The sequence below is a fragment of the Corvus moneduloides genome, chromosome 2 (assembly GCF_009650955.1).
Source record: "Corvus moneduloides isolate bCorMon1 chromosome 2, bCorMon1.pri, whole genome shotgun sequence".
In the NCBI taxonomy this organism is placed as follows: domain Eukaryota; kingdom Metazoa; phylum Chordata; class Aves; order Passeriformes; family Corvidae; genus Corvus; species Corvus moneduloides.
In genome coordinates this window covers 48,676,979-48,697,857 of record NC_045477.1, presented here as the reverse complement: position 1 = coordinate 48,697,857, position 20,879 = coordinate 48,676,979, and the positions used below count along the sequence as shown (strand labels likewise).

The following is a 20,879-nucleotide window of genomic DNA, read 5'->3' as shown; positions in this document are numbered from 1 at the left end:
TTCCCTGCTCTGAGCGCTCTCAGTGCTGCTGGCCGGGGACCCGTGCTGGTCTGGGTCAGGCCACGCACAGGGCGATTTGCCCTGCGGCTCTCCCTCCCCAGAGAAGGCGGGGAGCAGAGCCCCGGGCCCCCGGGGCACGGTCAGCGCTTTTGGGCGCTCCGAGCATCGTGCCCGGTAGCCGGGGAACGGCTGTAAATGGCCCCCGCCCGAGCTGGCACCCGGCTCAGCAGCCGGTGACGGGACGCGGCGCTGTCGAGGTTTTCCTGCGGAGCCGGAGAGGGGCTCCGCGGGACCGGGACCCCACCGCTCAGCATTTGGTCCAGGAATCGCAAGTCCACTCCATGCTCTCCCCACGGGAGCCCAGCGACGTGCGAGCGACGAGTCGCGCTGCCCACCCCAGCAGCGCTGCGGCCGCGGCGGCTGGAAGCAGCCCAGCGCCGGGCTCCGGCGGGACGGCACGGCCGGGCTCCCGGGGGCCGGGGGCGGACGGGGGCGGACGGGGCCGGGACACCCGCGGGGCAGCGACACCGTGCCCGCCGACGGGCGGGCGGGCGAGCGGGAGGGGGACGCATCCCGGGGAGGGCGTGCTCCCGGCGGAGGATGTGGGCGGGGGGGGCGGAGGGGTGCTCGGCGAGGGGTGGAGAAGTTATAAATTAGCGAGGCTGGGGCTGGCGGGTATCTGATGCCCGCGGGAGGTGAAGCTGCCAGGGCGGCCCGCAGCGGATACTCCGTTTCCGCAGTCGGGTCGGGCCGGGGCGGGCGGGTAGGACTCGGGGGCTGCTGGATGCGGATTCCGCGCCGCACTGTGCCGTTATCTCTGCCACCGCGGGAAGCGCCCGGGACCGAGGAAAGCCCGTCGGAGTCCAGCCGGCGCCTCTGCCTCTGCCCCTGCCTCGCCGTCGTCGGCAGGGAAAAAGCCCTGCGTTCCCGCAGGCAGGACCATGCCCTGCCAGCTGCTCTCAGGGACCGTGCTGCTGGGAGCCGCCCTCCTGCTCGCAGGTAAGGGATCGCCGGGACGCGCTGCTCCAGTCAGACCCCGTTCTGCGCCGAGCTCTCCGCGACGGGCCCCCCGTCTTGTCGGCTGGGCCTCCCGCGCCCCTGACCTGTCCCGCAACACCCCGCCTGTCAGCTGGAGCCGGCGGGCACCTGCCTCCCCTTCGTCCTTCTCCTCTGGACAGGGCCGGGGAAGTGATCCCTGCTTTCCAGGGAGCGGCGAAACGCCGCATCCCCGAGCGGTCGTTATCGTCCGAATCCCGTCGCCGTGCCCCGGGACCAGGTCCCCGGAGGGCCCGGCGATGCGGAGCCGCGGTGCCTCTCCTCCTCCAGGCAAGGCAGTGGTGGCGTGGAGGCGAGCCGCTCCTGGGCACAGGGGACCGCCGTACATCATCGGGAGTTGTCCGAACCGGTGCACCACGGAAAGAGAGCATGTATGTGTTGGCTGCAGGGCACGCTTCTTTCTTCCGCATCTTCTTTTCAAGTGTCCCAGCTCTGCCCGTGAAGCGGCAAAGGTGTACCTTTTCTTCACAAAAATCCGGGTCCTGCTGCCTCCCGCCCGAGCAGGACGGCGGAGCACCGGTGGCGCTGCCTGCGGGGGTGGCCGCGGGGTTTTACTGGAGAGTGGGATGGAGCTGCTCTCCGATGCCTGCATCCCGCAATGATGCGTGTACTGGGATGGATCCTTGTAGATTTGATGTTCTTAATTAAGTTTAATTTATCTTTGAGCCAAGAGCGCGGGCCGGAGCGCCGTGGTGGGCAGTGCGTCGTAGTGTTGCGTGGCTGGTCACCTGGGAGCAGGGGTGCGTAGTGGCCGGGCAAAGGCTGGTCCCGCGTGGGGTCATCGCTCCGCAGGGCCGCTGACCTGCGGGGATGCGCCGCGGAGAGGGGCGGATCGGCGGCCTGTCCGCGCACGGGCTCCCCGTGTCCCGCCCCGGGGCAGCGCGCACGGCCGCGGGCCGCTCCCGCGGGGACGGCGCTCGGCAGAAAGGGGCTGGCGACCGGCGAGGAGCGGGAACAAACCCCGGGCGGGGAAGCGAAAAGCCGAGCTCCCCGCGGGACAGCCGTCGAGGGCAGCGTTCCTGCGGTTAGCGGCGCGCCCGCCCGGCCACGCTGCCCCGCCCGAGTGCCGGGAGCTCGGTCTGCTCCGTGCCGCTGAGCCCACGGGAGCGGTCCCGCTGCCTGAGGCTTCCCGGGAGGAGGGCTGGCGGGGCCGCTCCGACGAGACGTTTTCCTGCTCGGGAAGTGCTGATTCATCAGCTTTAACACAGATATATAGGTATTCTACTTTTTTTTCTCTTTCTTTTCCCCAGGAAAGCGCTAGTTTCCCCACATTATTTGTCTCCGCCTAGGAGGTTCTTATGCCCAAGATGAAATAGGCACAGGCATGGGACACTCACCCTGGATACAGGAAATGTGGGTTCAGATCCTTGCCAGGCTTCCTTCACAGCTTGAGTTTGAACTTCAGCGTCCTGCTCCCACGTGGGCTCCTGCAGCGACCAGCTACGCTAGGGGACTCGCTTCCTCCTTCCTGTCGGAAAGGTTTTCCATTGTGCAGATCATGGCAAACCCACTGCCCAGGGAGAGGGTGGACTCTGTGAGCCAGGGGCTGTGAGAAAGACCCTGGATCACCTTCCTGTTCATGTGCACCCTAGACCTATCCTGGTGGGAAAAGCTTGGCTTACTTAGGAGACAACCTGGGGCTCTGGATGCTGGGGACAAGCATCCCATCGTGATGGTTGGCTCAGGTACTGTAGGCATTGGAAAGTTACTTCTCTGTAGTTTGGCTGAGTGCCCTTACAACCGTTTTGCTGGAAATTCATATCCCATCCATGCACAAGAGATTGTGCTCAAATCAGAATTTAAATTTTTTCAGACTCATTGATTTTGTTGCTTTTTTTGCTTGTTTTCTAGAAAAGCATTCTTGCTCAGCTTTGTTTGGACATTTCAAATAGGTTGACCATGCTTCTTCTGGGCCACTGGCAAAACTCTCCATAGTTGTGTTTGAATGGAGAATTTCAAAGTTATTGTTGCAGTTGTGGGATGTTTTGTACCATACATCTCTCTGTGCTTTTCTTCCCATTTCACCCTTCTTCACTGCTTATTTACCTACAATTCTTACTCAGGCTGCCCAGCACTTCCCATTTCCAGTGTTCTTGATGAAATTCAGTTCATCACTGGTCCTGTCTTGTAATTCAGTCTCTGCAGGTGTCTGCTGAGCTTCCATTTACTGACGGGTTCTAGAGGAGTTTCTCAGAAACAGTCAGTAGTTCAGAAAGAACCTAAAAAGACCTCCACAAGGAGGTGACAGAAGGAGGTCTTTCAGCTCCTATATGTCTACTTAATAATTTAAATTTCCCAAAAGCAACATGCAGCCTACAAGCTTTGAGAGTACCCATTTGAAAAATGAGATTAAGGAAATTAAATTCATTTGACATGTGAGTGTTGGGCACTTCAGGTCTCTTGTGCACATGCATGTTTTGGTTAACTTGGGAAAGAATGACACTTTTTTTCTGGGTTTTGCGTAGTACTCACATACGTTTTCTTTACATCTTAAATATATTTATTCCACAGATTGTATTGCATACGCTTGCTAATGACTGTACACATAAAGGTCAACATAAAAATGTGGTTGCTGTATTAAGTTCAAACTCCCAGTCCTCAACTTTGTCTTACTATAATGTTAATCACTAACATTTGGGATTGTGAAGGACTGTGTTTAAATCCTGAAAACATCAGACTCTGCAGCCTGGATCAAGGCTTATGCACCATGTTTTCAGAAATATAAACTGGTGATTTAGCTGTATTTCCAGCTGTATTTCTGGCTACCCACATAGAAGTGGTACCTCACAATTAGCAGCTAGAAGGTAAATAGACTCTATTACAGTCTTATTTGTGAACAGCACTATATGATCTCAGTTATTTCAGCTGGAACTAGAGCATCAAAATCCCCAGTGGACTTTTCAATTTCATGGTCAGCTGGAAGAAATGAAGGAAGAAATTCCAGGTCAAATCTAATCAGTGCTGACGTTAATTTCTTGCAATAACTAACCTGTCTTCTCTGAAAATGCTGTTCAGATGGAAGCTCATATGTTAAGGTTTCAATTTGTTTTGAGTACTTGCTGAAACAACTACACAGACAGAATAGTCCAGTTTGGGATTAGGGCTGGAGTTGTTAAAAAAGTTCAGACAAACTGGCTTTCCCACTTCTTCTGCACCTTCATAGAAATGGGGCTCCCTTAAAAATTCCAAACTGTATTCACATAAAGCAGAAGAGTTAGACACTGCTTTACAATGGAGATTTTAAAAAAAATATGTGTATGGGGTTAAAGCACCAAACTTTTTTAACATAGCTAAAGAAAATCACTTACACAGTTTACTGATGTTTTACCAGACAGACTGATGTTTTACTCATATGCTCCACACAAAGCTAGATTTCATTCTCTTAAAACTGGTGTAAATCTGGAGCAACTCCTTTGGGCTAGGCTAGCATCTTCTAGATTTACAGTTTGTGCTGGACAAAATCAGGACTTGACCTGTGCCGTAGTAAAGACCTTCATATCCAGAAGCACCCAGGATATTTAGAACCCTAAAAATTTGCCACTGGGGAGATTTGAGAGGTTTTTTGGTGGTGTTGGGTTTTTTTTAACATCGGAACAGTAAAAAACAAGCTGTCTATTTTTTGTCAGATGCTTCAAAGACTGAAACCCGTAGCGCTTCACACTGTGTGGGTGTATAGGACAAAAGGAAATTGTCCGGATTTGCAGGACAGTTGATAAGTCCTTACACTTTACGTGGTTTGGAAACTTCCAACACACTGTTTATCAGCTTGCTGGTTTTCATGTTCGACTGAGATTGGGAAAGGAAGAAGCTCAGCAGATGAGGGTTAAGGTTCAGTGTTTCAGAAGTCCGTGTCCAGAGGGGCTGTGGTGGGGCTTCAGCAGCAAAATTGTTCCTTTGAATCCCCCAGAGTCAGGGTTTGGGGCTTCTTGCTGCAGCCCCAGAGGGAATGGAAAGCGAGACTGCTGCAAGAGTAGGTTTTGCATGAAATGCCCACTCATGGTCACCTCTGCTCTTGGAGACAAGTCTTTCCTATTGGTGTGAAACCTTCAAGAGGAAAACTGCTCCCTCCAACAACATGCTTCATCTTTAGATCTCATCCCTGCCCCAGTAGTCTCTTTTTTCCCCCCTCTATCAATATTTGTGAGAAGGTAGAGAAACATTTCTGTATAAGTTTGAGTATGAATTCTACCCACAGACAGAACCAGGCTCTTTTCTCTTTGCCCTTGTGATGCATCCTTACTGCACATATTCCTGCAACTGGGAAGCAACCTTTCCCAAGCATCCTCAGCTGGGAATGGTCTGACTTCTTGATGCATCACAGGAGACTGCTTATCCTAAAATTGGTCCAGTGATTGTCAGGAAGGTGCCCACACAGTTTTCTCTTACTGAGATGCAGAAGTTCAGTTTCATTCCCCTATGGTTGGAGATCAGTGCTGCATAAGTCCTGATGCTCGAAAGAAAAAACTATGCTGCAAGCAGGAGCTGGAAAAGGGAAAATGTAGTCATTAGTGCTCTCTCCAAAGCCAAGCATGGCATAATATCATGCTTTTGTGACCAGCAGAATGAGCTCATGATGGAACTAAGCGAAGTACTAACAGATTGAGAAACCAACAGTGGGAGTAAAGAGATTTGAAACTGTAGATTTCAGAGATACTTTTGTCTGAAACTTAAGTCTTGAGCCATTGAGATGTATGGAGAAACTTGGACAGGGAATGTGAATGACTGTTTCTTCTGTATTAAGTCATGTTTGCATTTGGGGTATATTTTGTGTGGCACAGTGAGTGGAGATGTGCCAGATTAAAGATGAAGAGAAGGATGATTTAGCTTGTGCTCCATCAGTGTATTCAAGAATGTTATAGATGCTTGTGCAATAGTTAATTAATTCATTAATCATCTTTCTCGGACTTTGGTTTGTCCTGTGTTAATGCAGATGCAAAAGGTTCATGTTCATGGTGAGTTGATTTTGCTCTCTGTTGTTTTTCCCTCAAATCACAGTTGATTTGTCATTACCAAAATCCATATCCACAATGTTAAGTCACCCCTGTAACATAGAGCATAATCCAGTGTGATGTTGTTAACACTGATTTCTCTTGGCATGACTTTTCTGGGTGGTGGGGCTGCTTTTCCAGCATTCACTGATATGTGGCACTAAGCACATATGCAATACTTCTTTTTGAGATGTATTCCTTCTTTTGGTGCTATGGCCTTGAAACAAGGTTCTCTTTGCTGGTGGAGCGCCTGAAGGATGGGCAAGGAGCTAGAAGGCAGCTGCTTCTAGGATTTCGGTGGGTTGAAGATGCTGTGACATTATTCCCACTCTGTGCTTGGGAGCGGGTGAAGCGGGCAGGGCACAGTGGTCCTGGAGAGCTGGGGACCTGTGAGCAGATGTTTCTCCTCCTCAGATGTTCTCTCAGGAAGCCTGTGCTCTGGGAACAGACCCCCTGCTTAGTGCGTGGGGAGTGACAAGGGATGAGTGTGAGGGCATTTCTTGAGAGGAATTTCACAACTTCACATAGCTCGCTTAAGCGTCCTTCCTGTGGGATTCTGCCTTGACACAGAGTGAAGGAATTCACCTCTTTTGTTCCCATTGTCATTCCTCTGTGGAAAAACCTCTCATCAGGATCACCATAGACTAATGTTAACAGAAGCGTGAGAGTTGCCATCCTGGATCAGACAAGGGCTCTATTTAGCTTCATGTCGTGTCTTTACTGGTGTCCAACATCTGATCTTCAGGGAAGGTCCAAGAAGCCTTGCAGGAAGCAGTTATCTGATAAAATTCTCAAGAGGGGAATTTTTTTTTTGTAGTATGATCTAAAATTCAGTATTATTTCATAAGAAACCATGGGATTGAGGGTCGAGGAAACTAAAATTTAGTTGTTGTCTATGTTTATGCAGGTGGATATTACATAGTAGAATTAAATCATGTTAAATTGTATAATACAGAGAATTTTCTTGTTCTGTTGTGCTGAAAGTGTTTGGGGTGAAACCCCACCTTTCTTTGTCTCATGCAGTGCTGCAATTGACACTCATCCTAATGTATTTTATAAGTATTATTGGTTATCATTTCCCAATGTAATTGAGCTACAGGCACGCTTGCCAGAAGATTTCTCCATGTGCATGTACCTTAGAGTTGGTGCTTTAGATGTCATTCAACAGCAAAGTGGGTTTTCCTCCCAAGCCATTGCAAGGGACTCCTCTGTGCAGGCTGTTCCAGTTCCTCTCACCTCTCTATTTTAATTTGTTGTGCTTCATTATTTACTTGCTCTTGTTTTGAACCCAGGGTTCAGTGCTTACAGCTCTGTTTTATGGGTTTAAGTGGGGTGGATGGAAAGTCAGTTACTGACTTTTCTTTTTGTCTTGGAGCACTACAGGGCAGTTCAGCTGTAATGATGGAGCTTTGGAAATAATAGACAGCAGCCTTCAGCAAGGTGGAACTCCATCAATTTTGCTTTGTATTTCTTTTACATAGTTGCTAATTTGTTTCTTTGCTTACAATTTAGTGATTACTGAAGCCCCAGATGAGTTTGACAGACCTGTGTTGCTGGCTGAGCAGGTAGATTACTGGCAGGTAGGCAGTTTGTCTGTCTTTATGAAAGTCTTCCCATTCAGTCCTAGTGTATTACTTTATTTGTCCTGCCAAGTAATCTGTTACAAATTTTAAGTATCTAACTGGCAAAGAAATTTAGTTTCGCCAAGAAAATGTACACTTTAAATTCTTAGGAATTCTGAATTATTTTCATGTCAATTTTAGTGTACTTGCTTTCTCTTTATAACATATCAATACTTTTCTACTCACTAATTAATGAGATAAACTTTTCTGAAGAATATTGAGCTGATGATTATGTGCTAGGATCTGTAAGGGTGGATTAGAGCAGAGGCACAGTACTTGCTGACACATGTCAGTCAGTAGATCTGATTACTCACAGGCGTGGCCTGGATGGGACTCCCTGCGCTGTGTAAGCAGCACAGGCTGAATGGTGTGTGGAGGCATGAAACAAGACCCCTGGGTGAGTGCCACTGGCTGATCACACGGCATCCTTTTTGGCTGGGCAGATGGCAGATTCACAACCACTTCTCGTCTGAATGGCCTGAGCCGGGCCTCCATGCAGGGGACAAGACAGGCACATCAAAGTGGAGGGGCATGAGAGCCACATGGATTTGTGCTGAATGTGGCTGTGAAAGTGTTGCTATAGCCTAGCTCTACTGTTACCAGCCTCAGCTGACCTGTTTTGTTTTTAAGCTGGGCATTTACTCTGTTGGAGTGAAGACCAGACTAAGGCGGACACAACTGTGGTATTTCTCTTCTCAACGTACATCACATATATGTGTGTGTTTTGCCTCCTGGATGTGGTTTACCAAAGTGATGATCCCACAAGAGTTCATAATGGAGGTGTCAGACTGTGCATTTGGATAACCATTTCCAATTCCATATGCCCAATGGGAAATAAAAAGTTTATGGCTATGGCTGGTTTTACTTCTTCTCTGTAAATATGTCCTCCTTATATAGCTGATGAAATGAGTACCTGCCTCGGACTAGATGCTCATTTCAGATCCTATATTCTAGAGATACTGCAACTTGATGGATGCAGCATGAAACCAAATTTATTTTTCTCTCAGGTTCTCTGGCTGTTTAATATTGAAATTTACTTTTCATTGGCATTATATGAAGTGCCTATGCTCAGGCATGGAAGTCACCTGGTGAGTTTAGGGCTTCTGATGAGCTGGTGAAACAAGTGCCTTCAAGCGGGTCTTATGGGAAAGAGAACACTGAACTGCATGGCCTTGGTTGCCCCGGTATGATGGGAAATGTTAATAATTTCAATTGGTAGTAACTGGAATGAAATTTTATGTCAAATAACCAGCTGAGATTTCAGTTTGTTTAATTTCTACGTCTGAATTTTTAAATGAACAACCCCTCCCTGCTCTTTAATAGAATGGCTTTACCACAAGCTTCTATAAAACCAGCCTGACCTAGCTAGGGCAAATACTGGCAAAATGTTTGGCAATTATTGGGGAAATACATATTTGTTTACATTTGCAGCTATTGGCCACATTGGCATGATAGTGTACTGCTCAGGGGTGTTAATGAAGTGTTATTAGAACTATTGTGCTATTTTTAGCAACCGGGTGTTTTGCTTTGCCTCTGTAACATTTACTTATATCGGTGTGTACACTAATCTAGGAGCAGCAGATGCATACAGAGAGTAAACAAATTATAACTTGCCCTGAGATCTAGAACTAAAAAGGAAGTGACACGCTTGTTTGAATACCTTTCTATGCCTACGAAGGCCTGTTTTGGGCAGTTGCACCTCCATTTTCCCTGCAGACTGATTTTTAATTCCACAGCATGGAGTCATGGCCGAGGCTTTTAGTCTGCTCAGAAATCATTTAATCTACTGTTACAAATCCTATGCTGTTCAGACTCTATTATGATGTGTATTATAGAGCAGACCAGCTTTGCCATCCATTAACCTATCAATTTTTTTGGCTGGCTCTTACGTCCTGGTGGTACTTTAAATTCTTAATTATAGTTGAGATTGATCAAACTTAAGCATTTGATCCAGAAATCACTTGGCATGTGTTGCAGAACATCAGACTGGATAAATGGAATGTCCTTTTTGGACCTGAAAGGGATGAGCCAATGAATTGATCATTTTTGTGCATCTGTGTGTACTTTGTAAGTAAATGGCATCCAATAGTTTTCCTGGTCTTGAATGCAAAAGAGAAGAAAGTTTCAGTCACCACAGGGATATGTGCAAGTGATGGCTCTGTTAAGGAGTGATACAGCCTGAGCTGCTGCTTCTACCCTGAGGGTGTTTCTGTCTGCCAGCTGTGTGGTGCCTCTTTGCACAGGAACCGACAGGAAACAAGTACAAAACTACCTCTGAGTCCAGCGACCTGTATCTGTTAACACTTGTAAATCCCCATGGCTCTTAATTGACCTGCAAAGTTCTGCTTCAATAGAAACAGTGGTTACATTTTGCTGCTTCAGATCATGAGTTTGCTCATCTGGACTGTTGTCAGTGTCAGCTTGGGACAAAGGCATGCCTCCTTGCTCTCACAGTTAAGCTGCCCTAGTTTCTCTTCTGCAGGCTTCAGGTGTGAAGCTTGGATTTACTTCAGAAAAGTGCTGTGAAATGAATGGAGACTTAAATGGCATCTGAAAGACCTGGAGATACTACTTGGAGTCTCAGGGTGGCTCATGGTTTGACACTGTAGGTCTTTCCCGGAGACTGTTTCTAAGTGCAGGCAATGGAGAGGGTGCTTTTACCCCCGGGAACAGGAACCAGGCTGTGCTGCCTTCTTTGTCTGTACCTGAGCATCAAAAATCCAGGTGACAGATGAGATGGGGGCTATTGATGCCATGGGGTTAGAAGAGTGTCTCCTTCAAGTAGCATTTCTTCCCAGCCACCAGCACTCACAGAAGTAGAAAGCTTCATTGTCCAGGGTGCTCCCTTCTCCCTCTAGTCCTGCAGCAGGACCAGGCCAGACAGTCACACTCTGAACAGGAAAACAAAATTTTCTTTTCCATTCACCACACAAATTTTAAGACAATTCTCCCTAAAAGTTCTCCTGTTTTAATAAATGCAAGTATTAATGCTGATGAGAATCTCAGTGTTGATTAAACTAGAAGGACCTGTTGGTCAAGGCTTCTTCATGTGGTCAGTTGTAAATCAGAACTTTAAGTGGCTCTTAAGAGTTGACCATTAGTTCGTCTCTCTCTATATCTTTTTTTTTCTTTAATAGAGTGAATTCATGTAATGATGTAATTGCAATTATTATGGATAGGTACAACTGTTTGACCAAGAAAAGAGTTATATTTACTTACAGAACGGCTTGAAGAACCTTTAAAAGATATGGTAATACAATAGATTGTCAAGAATAGCTCTGAAATAAAGAAAACTACTCATATCCCAGGTTTCCTTACACAATGGAGTAAAGCCATATACGCCATTTGAGGTTAGCTGATGGCCATGTTCTGGTTAAGGTGCTGCTGCAGATCAGAGTCAGCTCATTTTCGCTGGAGATGCACTGAAGGTCTACCCACTGGGTACTGCCATGTTCCTTTACGTTTCTTTTGGATTCTGCAATTGCTTATTAGTTGCACACATGTGGGTATTCCCAGTCCCATCAGTGGAATGACTCATAAGGAAGTGCTCATATGCATGAGTAAAGTCCTGGGCTGCGTTTGAACTGAATGACAGATGTTTTAAGCAGCACAGACAGGAGAAGACCCTAATAAGAAATCACGTGAGCTCTCCTTCCGATGCAGGAGTGTCATCTACAAAATGCATTTTTGCTGAATATTTGAATCAGGAGTAAATGATAGTTGATGGTAAAACCCTCAAAGGCTTCGTTATGTTTCACAAGGGGTAAAACACGTGCAAATCCAACAATGACTGAAACAATTACTTCATGATGGATAACTTTATTGCCCACAGATGGCACTTTAAACCCAGAAGGTCAGATTCTTTGTACACGCTGAAGTTGCAAAGATAAACTGATCATTCTCCTTAATCTCTCACTGTGCAGGTGAAAAAAAGATTAGTCAACATGTTGAGGATAGCTGGAGTGGCTGGAAGAAAGTTACAGTCCCAAATTATGGAAAAGATGTTAGAAAGTCATCAAGCCTGTCAACTTCAAGGAAATTTATAGTAACTTCTAATATTGTAAATGTTTTTAACTAGGTTTTAAAGCTAGCTTTTAGATTTGCTTTCTTTAGTCAAAGGTAGCAGAAATTCTCAGTGTATGAAAAGAAATTTAAAAGTAGAAACTGGGAAAATCTGAATGGGAATAATAACCCAGATCATGGTCCCAATTTTGAATTCAGCAAATCTACCATTTTAAAGAGAAAACAAGATTTAGCAGAGATCAGTGGAAGGTTCATCATGGGTCCATGGTTACTCATTTGTCTGTAGAACTGGACACACATTGTATTGGAAAAATATATGCATGTTCATCTATTTTATCTTTTTTTTCATGACTTGTGATCAGTGGGTTTTTTCGGTTAACAAATAATTCAAATTTTTATTTACTTAATTTGGAAGACAATCAGCTTTTTTTGAAAGGCAGAAGATAATTGAAGAAAGCTCTTTTTCTTCCCCTTGCAAATTACAGATTGCTCTCTGTTTTCATAAAAAATATTTTTCTTTCCTTTTCTTTACTTAGAATGGCTAACTTTTGCAATCTAAATTAATGTTTGCTCATTAATTAAGCAACCCCATTGACTGACTTTCACATATATCTAATAAGCCTTCCATAACAAATAAAATACATCAAAAAAAATCATCCCTTTCCCCATGGGAGGAGATTCCTCAGTTATCAGGATTAATTAGTTCTCTTGTTGTCACATGAAAAGAAGTTGCACCCCTCAATGTAGGTCATTGTGAGGGTAGGCTGCTGATGGTCGCTTAGTGACAGGCACAATGATAAGTGAATGTGTCCTGTTGAGCCATGACCCTTCAGAAAAGACAGTGTCAAGTAAAATGCCCACAGAAGGTACATAGAAGGCATAATCTGCTTCTAAATATTGACAGTAGGAATTTCCCTGCTATTCTTCTTCCTTTTTCTTTCCTGGCAAACACGTCAAACTCTATTGCATTTGTGCTTTGCATCAGTTTTGAAGCATTTAAAAACGTAAGGAACCTAATGACCCATGAATAGATAGGATGTCAAATAAAGCTATTTTTCTTCAAGACGTAGCATCTTGCTGGTAAAAGCATTGTCTCCCGTACTTGTAAAAGCAACAATATTGGCTTGAAATAAGACTTCAGTTTTTTGTCACTGAAAAACTAAATAAATGAATACATAACAAGGCTTGTATCTCTTGCCAAATACACTAAGTCTTCAATGTTAATATGATTAACTACTGGAGTTAAGTGTCTAAAATGTACTTGAAATCAATGATGAAATGCTGGCTTGTGTCAATGGGAGCAGAGTTAGACAAACACTAAGCACTCCTTAAGATCCCACACACTGTGCTGTCTTTTAGATATATGTAAAATGTGTAAAAGGGCAAAAGCTCAAGTATGTATCCAGTATGTTTGGGTTTCTTTTTCTGCCTACGAGATGGGGTGAAAAGGTAGGTGGTTTTGTTACATTTTTTCTTTGATTTTAGTAACTCTGAGGCAGATCTGACCTACAGGCTTCCAGGCTGCTTTGTTTTTTATGCTTCATTTAGGATAGATCTTAAGATTTTCATGTCTGTTTATATCACTGTAAAGTTACGAAGAGAAAAACCTTGTAACATTTATGATGGTTTCTTGCTTATCACCTTTGGCAGACTTTGAGAACAACAGCAGCCCACATTCCCAGGACTGGTCTTAGCATGGGTCAGATGTGAGCACGGTGCTACATGACTGGCTTTGCTCCTGGGCATGGTGCTGGTGCCAGTGCCGAGCAAAGCCAAGCGCTCAGCACTGCAGGCATGGCCAGGCACCGCAGACTTGCTCTCCTGTCTTGCTGTCAACACCTGTCACTCACATGTATTTTTCCACTTTCCCACCAGTTTTACACAGGAAGCAACCTACACATTGCTCTCTAGCAACTAGGTTGAGTGTTGCAGCTCTAGCAGCTGGGCTTTGATCCCGATGGTTTCCTCTGGCAGACCATCATTGATGTTTTTTTCATATATATTGAACTGCTTGTAAACACTGTTGCATGCTTTCACCTTTTCCAGAGCCTCAAATAAGGAGCAGTTCAGGGAAGCTTGAGGTCAAGTGTCCCCCTGAAGTAAAAACCAAATTCGTAAAGCTGAATACAAATGCTGCCTTCTTGGGAGAGCATCTGACCCTTCAATTCTGGGATGACAAGAGGAATGCAAATGAAATGAGGGAATGTGGGAGTTTCACAAAACCATCAAATTGTTTAGCTGGAGGATGTTGACAAACCCTCTCAACTAGAGTGCCTGGGTTGCTCTCCAAGAAGCTGCCTAGGCTGTTGTAACATCTTATCTCAATTTCTCAGTGATTAGCCTCAGAGGCATTGTTTCAGAACAGTGAATGAGAAGACTCACAGACTGTAAGTATCTATGGGATAGTATCCCATAAAAGCACAGTGTGCACTTTGGGGGGACCAGCACTTCAGTGTTGAGATTCCTAAAGGGCAGGTGAGAAAGATGTATGTTTGCAATATATATCACACAACAAGTTGCTTCTTCAATGATTTGCTGCATCAGTTTTCTCCCCTCTTAATAGCTGGCAGAATATATTATTTTCTAGTTAGAAATCTGATTGTCTAGACAGATCTCAGGGGAAGTCTGTGAGTAAGTACTGTCTCACCATTCAAATCTATGCTGTTATTTGTGGTGCAGTCCAGAAGGCATCTTTATTCTGAAAATTTGTTATGCCCTTGCTTGCAGCTTGTGCAAGTGAGCCATAATTCAGTTTACATTTATGTTCAAGTGTACCCTTTAAATCTTGCTTTGAGTAGGCACAGATGATAGAATATATGGGAAAACTACTGGAGCCACAGCTTCAATAAGATATACAGGGCTAAAAAGAAAGCTCCTGAATTTGGAGCACCCATTGACTTTGAAGTGTTTATACATCCAAATTTTTGTCACCAATCTCAGCTGGAACTGGTGTCCAAAAGTTCCTTCTCTAGTCAACAAAAGAGGGAGATGTTTCTGATGGGTGATACGTAGCCACAAAGTAAGGTTCATGTATTTCTGCTATGTTTGTTGCATACAGCTGTTCATACTTGGCTGTGGCAGGAACCTCTTGGAAGAACCTAAAATAGCTGAGCTCAAACTGTACTTGACTGAGTTCTAGCAGAAAGATGTGCATTACCCTTGGCCATGAGATGCTGCTTCTCCCATATGTTGGCAAAGTAATACTTTCTCTTGGAGTGAAGTGGTTTGAGGTAGTTTCTTTTGCTCTCTCTCAACGCTGAAATCTTTACAAATTACACTTGAGTCCCAATTAGACTAAAACTGGTTTTCAACTTTTAACTGTTTTGAAATATTTTCATGTTATGTTCCCAGCTTCCGGAGCATTTTACTGTCAGTGCAAGGGCAATGGGATGCATCAAGCACTGTTTCTTCTCTAAGGCATGCTCTTCTGTCAGCTTGCCATGGAAGCTTTTGTGGCCATAGCCTATTATGGGGTAAAGATAAAACACAATGTCTTTGCAGTCAGCACCTCCTGACTTGATGAGAGGGAAGATCTCATGTTCTTCTGGTTTTCTGACCATGGGGCTTTTTCATGGTCTTCCTAAAAATGGCTCCACATGGCCTTTGTGAAGCCCACCTGGATGTTTTCAAGTGTCCTAAGCCACCTTGTGTTATACTGACACCAAGGGTTTCACCCATGCCAGAATGGTGTAGCCATGACAACATGCTTGCTTTCTCAAATAGGCAGCAAATCTGGTCTGGAAGGTGTCTTGATCTTGTTCTCAAAATTTACTGTAAACCTCTACCTTTTGACACTGCTTCACTGACAGGAAGCCCGCCTCTGGTGAAGGACCATAGGTAACAGTGCTGTGACCTTCAGTCAGGAAGGGAAGATCCTTAATGCCCTGTCCTTCCACATGAGTTCCAGCTTTGCAGCGAGCTGAGTGGGATTTCAGTATCTTAGAAGTCAGTCTGTGGCTCTTACCATGGGAGTGGCTGACTTTTACCCTTCCTATTGAAGGGGCTGCCATGGCCGTATTTCCTGAGGAAATGCAGCCAGTGGTGCCCAGGGGCACACTTCCTTGGTTAGATGTGTAGTCATGAGGTCCTGAAGTTTCTTCATGTTAGGTTCAGTGAAAAACTTGAGAGCAAAGTCATTGATAGATAGCTTTCATTTCTATTTTCTTTCTGGAGTAGTGCTGCTGGAAGGTTATTTGAGTCCTGAGTCAGGGCAACAGGACTTTGCTCAAAGGAAGAGAGTATGTGTGGTGAGAGCAGCACACAGTTTTCTTTTCCTTTCCAGTATAACAGCACAAATGTGAGTGGGCTGGAAGTAGAATTATTTGTCTTTGTTAATGTTTGGTTTTTTCTTTGTTTTTCTAGGATCTAGTTCAGGATCAAAACTAAAAGTTCCTGAGCTGAGTATAAATGGCATACAGCACGTTGTTCAAGCCGGCCAGACTTTAAATCTCACCTGCAGGTAACCAGCTGAGTTGGATTCTGATAATTTGGCAGGGAGGCCATACACCTGACACTTTCTTTTTTTTGTAACTGAAATTAGAAAAAAATTAAACCTTATGCTGTGGGGAAAGGTGGGGAGTGAACTTCAATGGCAATTGTTTAATAGTTCTTTGTTGTTTCTGTTGTTGTTTTTGGAAAACAAGATAAAAGAGAACCCCATAAATAGCCTGATATAATAAAAAAGAAAGCTTGGGAACTGAAGCTATATAATTGCAGCCCAACATAATTGTTTCTGCTTCCTTATCTGTATTTGCAGGGGGGAAATGGTTCATTCATGGTCTTTGCCTGAAACTCTCAGCAAGGATAGCAAAAGGCTGAAAGTAATTAAATATGCCTGTGGAAGGAATGGGAAACAGTCCTGCAGCAGTCTGACCTTGAGCAGAACTCAAGCAAGTGACACTGGAAACTACAGCTGCAAATACCCAACAAGTCCAGCGAAAAAGAAGAAGGAATCTACAGTCTATGTATTTATTAATGGTAAGATGAAGTTTTTCTAACACTTCTTGGTACTTGCTCTTCAATACAACAAGGTGGATAAGTAAGGCAGTTCAGCTGTGGCTGAGTTTTGAATGACATTTTCAGCCTTGAAAAATGTTAATTTACCAATTAATGTATAAAATTTTCTTTCCCAGTACTTGCAAATGCAAATGGTAGTCTTTTATCTGTTAGGAAAAAAAAAAGAAGTAAGAAAAAGACCCAATCCAGTCACTTGTCTAGAGTAAACAGGAGTCCAGATGGAAGTGGACTACAAGAAAATATGTGAAATGGGTATCACAAACCATATCCTACATGACTGGATGAGATGCGATTTCTAGGCTGCTGAAGGATGCTAAAGCTGTCTATCCAGATCACTGACTTGCCTCATGCAGCAGGAAATTACTATTTGCATGTGAAACCGTATTCAAAAATGTTCTCTGTAGTCCATGTCACACAGATTGAAAAAATCTAGAATAAATGGAATCAAATTAAACACAGAGCTGTGTTCAGCAAACAAGTATTTTGTAATGTATGGGAAGTGCTGGAATTAGGTCAGTTAGACTATAAAAGAAATTGCTTTCTGATCCTGTTTCCTTCCAGGGTATTAATCAGACACTTCTGAGGAGAGTTGAATTCAATAGACACAGCAATAAAAGAACAAATTATAGACACTTTAGGGATTTAATTAATACTTTAGTTTTTCCTTATTTTTACAGAGTAAAATTAATAGATTACTGTAGTATTTCAGGATTCACAGATTTTGAAAGCCCATGTTACAGAGAACGTGCAACTGAAGTTTTCCAAATTCTGGGTCTGCTGCATCTAATGAGTTCACATCAGAGTGAATTAGCCTTTGTCTTCATTTTGTGACATGAAGAGTGAGACTGGCACTGTGAAAAAGCAGAATGAAATGGACCTCTCACTACACTGATAGAAAATAAGATAGCTCCCCCCATTATTGTGTGTTGCTTTATTGAGCACTATTGGCTATTTCATGCTGTTCATCCTGCTTTCCTTCATCAGAAGTATGCTGCAGTGTTTTTGTTGCCCAGCTCTTTTCATTTAATTCTCTGTAAATCCAACAACAGATGCATCCATGGAAGAGTAGCCAAAATAGGATATTAATTTAGTGACCAACAGCCTGCAACCTAGGAAAACACGCAATTTCCTTGGATTCCCTTTATAATTTCCCATCATGGGACCTTCTTGAACCTCCCACCTTGGATGTCATCCCTGTCTGAGACCTATCCACAATCGTCTCCCTTCACCACATGAGAAGAACCTCTCTGATAAACTGAATTTACGATACAAGAGATGCCTTTGCATTCTCTTGGTCTCTTACCCGTTTGAAGAGTTAATTTTTCTGTATCCTACATTTTTACAAATGAGAGGCACAACTGGTCTTTCTAACTCTTCACTGCTTCCCAAGTCGTATGTGGCTTGCCTGCATCTGAAAGGCACCTTCAATTAGATGATTGTGAACCAAGGTTATCTACAGAATTCACATGGTGATGGAAGAATCATTGCAGAAATAGTTTTAGGACAGCCCCCGCCACCACCTGTCCTCCTGTCCCCTCTAATCAGTTAAAGAAGGCTGCCTAAGTGTCTTGGTTTCGTTGGTTTTTCAAGGACATTCAGTCATAAATCTTGGTGTCACTGTTGAAGAGATGGCTAGATTTTTTAACTCCTCTAACCTTAATTGCCAAAAACATAGTATAATGTTTCAGGAACAAACCTGTAGCAACCTTAGACCTCTCTGGCATGTTAATTTTCTGAATTTGACAATCATTTTAATTGAAAACCAATTTCTTAATATTTAAGTGTTAATTCTGTCCCAGGAAATATACTTGAAAGTTAGAGAAAACTATGGATAATGAGGGAGGCTGCAAGGTTACTGCTCATGTAAATGGCTGTTGAAAGTGTCACTTTGCCCTAAGGTGGAGGAAGGTATATTAGTCTTCCAAAACTTTCCAGTTCCAGGAAGAATTGTTGAGTAAGTTGGAAAGAAACAAGATATTGAGTATCAAAACTCACCCTTTCTGATAAGTGTAGTGTCAGAAAAAGTATTTTCTTTCTCTATGCTATCTCATTATATCTATCTCTTCTCTATCTGTCTCTTAATATGAGTCCCTGTTTCTCTGAACATGCATGAAATTCAATTATCTAGCTCAAGTGGGGTTGAGATGGGGGTAACAAAATCCGCTGTGAAGACTATCTTTCCTGAGTTTAGTTTTACTTTGCATTAATTTGTGGGTGTTTAGGAAATAAACATTTGTGAAATTTGGGTCCCTCCTAGTTTTGTATTGTTTCCTGTGGCAGGACGCTGTGTCAGTCCATTTCCCATATTAGCTCCATGTGGATCACCAAGGTGCCTGTTTCCCATGTCTTAGCATGTGGCCGATGAGAACAAATAGTTGCTATTTACAAACACAGAATCTGAATCAGGAAAGTTGATATTGTTTGTACAGGAAGTCATCACTTATTGTTTTAAAAATGTTATTCATTTCCGTAATTGGAGTGGTACTGAATATGAACTGGATTTTAAAAAAAAGCCCAAAGACCAGACCACAATAAAGCCAGTAAGTCCTTTGGTTCAGTAATGAGTGTATGCTACAGCAGAAAATGAGCTGATATAGAGAAAAACAAGACACAGGACAATGAGGACATTGCAAGTCCCACAGGCCCCAGGATGACTTGAAGCATTTCTGAAGTCCTGCTTCTGGGGATGAAGGAGAGGCAGGCTGGTGACTTGCCTTGGAGGAGCTAATCCTGTCACCACCCTTCTTTCAGCTGGAGAGGTCACTACTGAGTTGCAGCGGGGAGCGAGTCCACAGTGTCTCGGCAACTCTTGACCCCACACAGCTCAGGAATTGAGACATTAAGAGAGGGAAATTAATTCTCTTAAGAGTCTTCAACTTTGCCACAAGAAAACTGATGGCCTGACTTCCCGCACAAGCCATGGGAAAAATCTGAAATGCAGCAAAACCTCTTTGCCAATTTCTTCACTGTCTCGGACCCAAAACTGCTCAGAGCTTTGTTTTGTAAGGGAACTGCAGCCTAATAGTAAAAAAGGAAAAGATTTGCAATGAACGCTCACTGCATACATTGCAGTGAGGCATGGGGAATTTTCTGCTTGAAAAGAGATAATGGTGGAATAAAGACATTTAAGAAACACCAAATTATCAGCAGGCCATTCTGAATCGTATGTAAATTTCCCTTGGGACAGTACTAAGGGCTTTTCTTTCTGTCTGCTTTGTCCCAATATCTCCAAAGCATTTTTCAATTGCTGGATCTCATTCACTCTCTTCAAAGATGTATAGTACTCTTAATTCTCTACTCTCATAATTTCTTGCCTTTGAACAATTGCCCCCCTGGTATGACAGAGGAAAAGCAAGTTCAATTACATTGATATATCAAAGTTAGATTTTTGCACGAAGGGTTACTATTTTCTGTGATGAAGACAGATTTTGGCTAGTAATATACAAGAGTAAAATCTTAATTCTGCTGTAACAGAGAACAGAATTCTTCTTGAAGTAAAATTGTATTTGGCTATAGGGCAGTAGCCCATTTCTTAGTCAGTGTTCTCCCTCTCCTTGTCTTTTCTCATGATCCTGCTGTCTTCTGGTCACCTACTTTTCCTCGCAGAATGAGATGTGCTTTAAAATCATATCTCTAGGCTGAGTCAGTCGTCTGTTCTCTTCTCATAATTAACAGAGAACAAAAGGAGCTTCTGGTATGTGCTTTTCATCACTGACTTTTCAAGAAATCTGGGAAACAAGCTTAGAATAAATTCCTTGCTTTGAGATGATTTAAGTCAGGTGAGATAAATGAGTAGTTGTGCTCACCAAAGCCTAGAATGTCAGACATGCCTACTAGTTGTATGTGTTTGGCTTGATATGTGTCTTGGACTCAGCAGTCCAAAATGAAGGGCTTTATCATTAGGCAATTGTTCAAAATGTAAGCCTTTGAAATCCCAAAACATCCGGGATTCTGAGCTCATTTTCAAACTCTAAAGTTGTATGCTGCAGGTTCTGAGTGTATTAGAACTTCCCGGGCATGTCCCTGGAAGGTCCTCCTGCTGACAGATAGCTGGATCCAGCCCCAGAACTGACATGCATTTGAGATTTAGCTTGAATGGATTGACTCCTGTAATCCTAGAGATATTATTGTTGCAGTACATGGAGGGTACCCAAAGAGTTCTCCAAAAGGGTCT

At 44.0% G+C, this 20,879-nt stretch overlaps 1 protein-coding gene across 2 annotated transcripts in view; it reads left to right on the top strand.

Annotated features, from left to right (window-relative positions):
- The first annotated feature begins 649 nt into the window (after positions 1-649).
- The window catches only part of FLT1 (fms related receptor tyrosine kinase 1), a 108,010-nt gene continuing 87,780 nt past the window's right edge, over positions 650-20,879 (top strand). Inside the window, exons 1-3 of one of the 2 annotated variants that reach the window (XM_032099505.1) lie at positions 650-999; positions 16,052-16,148; positions 16,446-16,666. In XM_032099505.1, coding sequence (XP_031955396.1) covers positions 942-999; positions 16,052-16,148; positions 16,446-16,666 — 376 coding nt within the window. In that variant the 5' untranslated portion in view covers positions 650-941. The remainder of the gene's footprint in view (positions 1,000-16,051; positions 16,149-16,445; positions 16,667-20,879) is intronic. The other variant, XM_032099503.1, reaches the window with a different exon arrangement.